Below are 5,997 nucleotides of genomic sequence, written 5' to 3' on the forward strand. Positions count from 1 at the left end.
CTACGCAGCTATGTGACAGCGCGCGCGCTTCGAAAGACGGCGGCCGGCCGGTCGGCTGTCGAAAAAGGTGTCATGGCGTCATGGCTTCCAACTCGCGTTGGCCGAGTGGCTTGGCGCACGCTCACAAAAACGTAGAAAATAGCACCACCCGCTGAAAATTTCGATAAGCGACGACTTCTTTTTGATGTAATCTCACATTGAGCATACATTTTCAGCATTTACGCAATATTTTCGGATTTTGTTTCAGTATCTCTTTAAAACGGAAGAAACTAGGGGCTCTGCGAAGGAATGAAATTGAAATGACACGTTTAAGGTTAAAAACTAGGAACGTGGAAGTGTGGAGCGTATCTAATATTCCACATAGCGTTTGGAGGGAGTGGTAAACCTGAGAAAGTCGTACAATGGGAAGAATGACCAGACTGAGGTTGACCAAAACACAAAAAATTAGTCTGACTTGTTCCATGCGATAGTCAGTAACATGCCGTTGGTCGCGCCGTCATAGAGTACGTCAGCATATTCTTAAACTCTGGCTGAAGTTAGCTGGGGCACCCTGTATAACCTATTAATTTTATTTAATGGTGTTTGTAAAGGTGCAGTTTCAAGTGTGGGCATGCTTGAATTCATTGTCGTTGTTCGCGGTGTTGCGCAGACCAACTACGCGTGTGCCAAAGGAGCTAACTGGAGCCACCGATGGATGTTGACGAGCGAGCGCTCCATGCTGCCGCCGTACCTGGCGCTGATCCCGCTCATCGTCTGCACGCTGATCTCCATCGGCGTGGTCGACATTCTTCCCAGCTCGAGGAAGGCGCCAGCACCGAGTCCATCAACGCGATGCCGCTCCTAACGCAGCTGACAGTGCGCCTCGCTGATATGACAGTCACGACCACGGCTGACAACAGCTCGTACACCACCGGCGTCTATTAGGCGTGGTTGCCCTGAACAACAGCCACTGTAACAATGGCCGTTGTATTGTTGCGATTTCATTATATGCCCAGACGTAGCCTTTTTTTTTGCCTGTCTTAACTACTCTTGTCGGAAAGCACGTTATTATCACTTTAGTTATTAAGGTGAACGCCTTAGATACCCAATAAAACGCGAAAATTGACCGTCGGCGTTGGCATCGGTGGCGTCAACACGAGGGATGAAAAAAAGTCACTACATGACGTCATCATGACGTCACTGAGTGTCAGGATTTTTGACGTCACTATGGCGACACAAAACGTGCCGTGGCATGATGAAGTCATCACATGACATTGTTGCTTGGTCAGACGGGGGCCGATCACAGAGGCCGTGCAAAACCAGTTGAGGCCCTGCAAAACCTTAGTGTTTCAATTAAGTAACATTAATAGCGCTAGAATCTAGCGTTTGGTGAACTTTTGGGTCATTTGAGTGGACGTCAGCTTAACTTTGGTTGTCGGCTTGCTCAGCTTCAGTGCGCACACACAATCCGCTAGGACCGGCTTGTACACCGTCGTCCACTTGACTGATTCAACTGATAAGTGAAAGGAGACTGTTCTGTAGGTGGTAGGTGCCATCTTGATGGCACATAGCCACAAGAGAGGACTCTTCTCTTTCATTAAACTCATTCACTCCATATTCACTACTCATCCTGACAGGTATTTGGCTCTTCTCTTTAGTAAGTTTATGCTCCGATCTCATATGCACCCTATGCAACTCATAATTTATATTTCTTATGTCACGCAGCGGACGGCTACACCAGGAGGTACTTAAAATACAACATAGGGCACATGCGTAAATTTGGCCTTTGACAACTGTTCTGCGATTAACTGTTTGCGATTTTACGTCCCAAAACCTCGTATGATTATGAAAGACGCCGCAGTGTAGGAATCCGAAAATTTTGACCACCTGGGGTTCTTTAACGTGCGCCAAAATCTAAATACGCGGGCGTTGCGATCACGTACGTGTACTTGCTTACATTCAGCGCCGAAGACGGGCTAAGATGCTCGGCGTGATAAGATGCCGTCGCACATGTGTATTGAGGGTGAAGCGTTTGTTTCCCTCCCCTCTCGTCACGGCGATGCCTTAAAAAGGAAAGCATACCAGACCCATCTCTTTGTATCTCTTCTTTTCGGCAAGTGTATAGCGTATTAAAGCTTGTTCTTCATCCGGCGGCGTACTTCCTGAGTCAGCTCGGTGCCCAGCTCGGCCAAACGTAACACGGGCCCCTAGCTTTATGGAAATGCGGCAGCCGCAGACGGGATTAGATCCCGCGACCATCGGGTCAAACAGTAGACGAACTGACCACTACGTTCTTCAGCAACTTTGACATGGCCTGCCTCCCAGCAGCCCCGGCGACGGACTGCACAGCGAAGACCTTTACCCCTCGCATGCAACATAGAAAATGGCCTAAAGTGATCTAACATGCCGCGTGTTTCAAGAAATGTGTCCAAAATGCTCAAAAACCAGGGAAATGCGATATTTGTTCGACGCTTTCACAATTACTTCTTCTGTAGCTGCAGGCATATTAGGATGCCTAAAGACATCATTTGGGACAGTAAGAAAGTTGAATTAATTTTTAGTTAGCTTAATTGGGCGGTTATGTCAAATAGGAGAATTGAAGTCTTTCATGCGAAGAATCCATTGCATCTTTGAGATTTCGAAAAAGCGGTCTCCAGTAGAAATTACGAAGTACTGAAATTCAACCAAATTCAGCGACGACATAAATCGAAATGCGGAAGAACGCAACTCAGATTTCCAGATACGTGAACGTCGTTATATCAACCATCAACCGACTTCGTTGTGTGGTTGTGCAGGCTGCGCTTGTAGTTATAGCACGCGTGGCGCACATACTTAAACGGGTGCGGAATAACTACACCTGTGTAATCAGTCTCGAACAGTGACGTCATTCTGGTCGTCTGCTTGTTGTGCTCACCGGTGCTGCGGTTTCGGTTTCGCTGTTGAATTTGGTTAATTTCGTTACGCCACAATAATTACTACAGGCCGCTTTTTCTATATCTCAAAGCTGCGATGGTTCTTCGCATGAAGAACTTCGATTCTCCCATTTGACATAACTGCCTAACTCCCCTAATTAAAAAAGTAAATTACTTAAACTATTTAATTACGTTCCAAAATACTGTCTTTAACCAGCTTAAGATGCCTACCGCTACAGAAAAAGCACTTGTGAAGACAACGAGCAAATATCGCATTTTCCAGACTTTTGAGGGTCTTGGACATTTCTTGAAACAACCGGTGTGGCACTCTGTAACGTCCCTTGAGCGATGGTTAAGCACACCTACAATGTGTTGCAGGTGTCCTTAGAGAAACAAAGAATGGTCAATAGTCTGAAAAGAATGCTATTCGTGTATTTGGATAGTTATCGTCGACGGGCCGTTTCCAAATTTTTTTAATGAGGCTTTTAGTGCTATACTTTCATAAGTGAATTAATATAACCATCAACATCGTCCACCGTAATTATCGTTATGGATTACACAACCGGCGGGTTGCACACTATTTTGAACGTCTTTCATGATGGGCTCAGAGGGCATCACATGTCGCTGACTCCACGCTTCCGCTGCCTCGTTGCCTTTGCGATCGCGTACAGTTCCGGGGGGACTTTTGCCTTTGCTGCACGAAGGATGCCGATCATCTGCCGGGCACCTCGGCTGTCGTTCGGCTCAAGAAAGGTGTAAGCCACACCAGCCTCTTGACCTGTCGAGTTCAGCGCGTGGTTGATACGTCTCGAGTAAGCATCGGCGCTACTCGGGCAGTCATAGTTCACCACAAAGCGCACGATGTCTGAGCGCAGTTGGCTCGTGGACATATCGGTCGCCACCAGGATGGGCGTCTTGCTTTGGCGGAATCCTGCCAGCGCCCATACCAGCGCACTATCCGAAGTCCCGCCGTGGATGCCTACGACGGGCCAGTCACGGAGCCGCAGGTTGTGCACCAGGTCGTCAACGCGCTTCTTTGTTTCGGCAAACACAATGACCTTTCTGGTTGTTGCTTCCTCTGGCCCGCCCAGAATGTCCTCTACGAGCGCCACAAGTCCAGCCTCTTTCTCAGACTCCGCAGAGACGCGGACGACGTGTTCAACGCCCTGGTCTGGCGAGGCCCGACACATTCCGATGTGAATTTCAGCATAGTCATTCAGCAGTGCTTCAACAAGCCGGTACAGGTGCCTCGGTTTTCTCGACATCCACATCGTGGTCTGCCGATCAGGCCTGACGTACCTGGCGATAGATATGAGCTGCTGCTCGAACCCCATGTCGACCATGCGGTCCGCTTCGTCCAGGACGAGGTACGTGCACATTCCGATGTCCAACGTGTCCTCCTTGAGGAACATGTGGAGACGACCGGGTGTCGCGATGCAGATTTCAAAGCCGCGTCTCAGATCCTTCAGTTGTCGGTCCTTCGGGTCGCCGGAGCAGATGCACGTAGCATGAACGCCAGTGTAGGTTTCGAGTTCGCCCACAACTCGCTGAATCTCGCGGGCTTCCTCGGGTGTCGGAGTCAGTACCAGTGCCTGGAAACCCTGGTGGTGCTCTTGGCGCGGCTGGTGTAGGACATGAACGATGGCTGGTAGGATATAAGCCAGGGTCTTGTCTTGGGCTCCGGTTCCGAGAACGGCGAGTAGATCTCTGCCCTTTAGCGCTACGGGCCAGCACTGAGCTTGAGCGGGTGTGGGAGAGGAGGTGGAGTTGTTCGCCTCGAGGGCTTCGACCAGGCATGCGGGGAAGTTGGCTTCGTGAGTGTGTAGCACTGGCTTTGGGACACCGCGTCCATTCACAATTGTTATCCCGTTTTTCTCTCGATATTCCTTCACTGCCTCGGGAGACCGCCACGCCGTTCTGAAGTGCTCGCGGTAGAAATTCCTCTCGAAGGGCTGCAGGTGCGTCTCGCGCCAGTTCGGAGGTCCAGGTCGGCGGACGATGTCGACGCTCGTGGCACTTCTCTGGTGCGCGAAGTAAAGCATCACAAGTCGGCCATCGCCCCTCGACAGGTTCCTGTTCCAGAATCCGGGTAAATCCGCGAAGACGTCAGCGTTCGGAGGCGGTTCGGGCGGCTGTGGCTCGTTCGGCCCGTTGGGAGGACCCAGCTGCACTCCAGCGTTGACGCCGACGAGCTGGTTTGCCATCTCCGCGCACTCCTTACGTTCACACGAGAACAAGCTTGGTCGTTCCGAAAAATTTGGAATCGCGGACGGCTGTGTCACGTTCAGCCGAATCCTTCCTCCTGTTCACCTAGTCACTGTGGCTGACACACGATTTCCTTCCGGCCCATTGTAGCGAGAGAGATGTGATGGGGCCGAAGTTCCCGCGCCGTTGTCTCCAGAGGCGAGTGTCCGAAGCGGAGTGGCGGTGGCTGCGGCTTCGGTGTCTAGCCCGGCCGTGGTCGTGAACGTTATCTCTGGCTCGCACCTCGCGCGGCATGAGCACCGCGAGAGGCGGGCAGCGGTGGTGGCATATGATGATGATGAACATGATAATGATGATAAGTACGGCTGATGATGCTACACCAGCCTCTTTTCGTTAAATGCCGATAACGTCGTCGATCATGACGTGGCACGACGAAATCACATTACCACGGTGGACGGATAGCCAAGAAACGGGCAGTATTTATCGAAAACTCACAGGCTGCCTTAAGCGTTCGCCCAAGACGTCTCGAAGGCGACAGCCATCCGGTGCGCCTTTATACATCATCATTTTGCGAAGCAGCGCAGTACTAACTGCGCATCTTTAAGGCGATTTGTGCACCTACGTAGTTGCACTCTGTGTTGATGCTGTGGATTATCATGATGAATTATGGCTGTGCCAATCCGCCTTTTTCGCGACGCCCCCGCGCATGCGCTCTCCCCTAGCGTAAAAGTCGCTAAACGTCTCATCATCTCGGAGGCTTTGCTTCTGGCAATACCGGTTGCCTTGGCCCTACCAAACCCCTTCCAAACCCCTACCAAAACGGCAGAGGGCAGCGCAGGAAATTGAAAAAGGACGGATTGTAAAGGGATGGTAGGTTTTAACCACCAGCTTGTTACACAAT

General features: G+C 50.7%; 1 protein-coding gene across 1 annotated transcript; it reads right to left on the reverse strand.

Moving 5' to 3' along the window:
• Positions 1 to 3,505: 3,505 nt before the first annotated feature.
• LOC119394839 (probable ATP-dependent RNA helicase DDX5) lies at positions 3,506 to 5,095 on the reverse strand. Its single transcript, XM_037662143.1, has one exon. The coding sequence runs from the start codon at positions 5,093 to 5,095 to the stop codon at positions 3,506 to 3,508; it is 1,590 nt and encodes a 529-aa protein (XP_037518071.1).
• Positions 5,096 to 5,997: the final 902 nt, after the last annotated feature.

The sequence above is a fragment of the Rhipicephalus sanguineus genome, chromosome 5 (assembly GCF_013339695.2).
Source record: "Rhipicephalus sanguineus isolate Rsan-2018 chromosome 5, BIME_Rsan_1.4, whole genome shotgun sequence".
Taxonomy (NCBI): domain Eukaryota; kingdom Metazoa; phylum Arthropoda; class Arachnida; order Ixodida; family Ixodidae; genus Rhipicephalus; species Rhipicephalus sanguineus.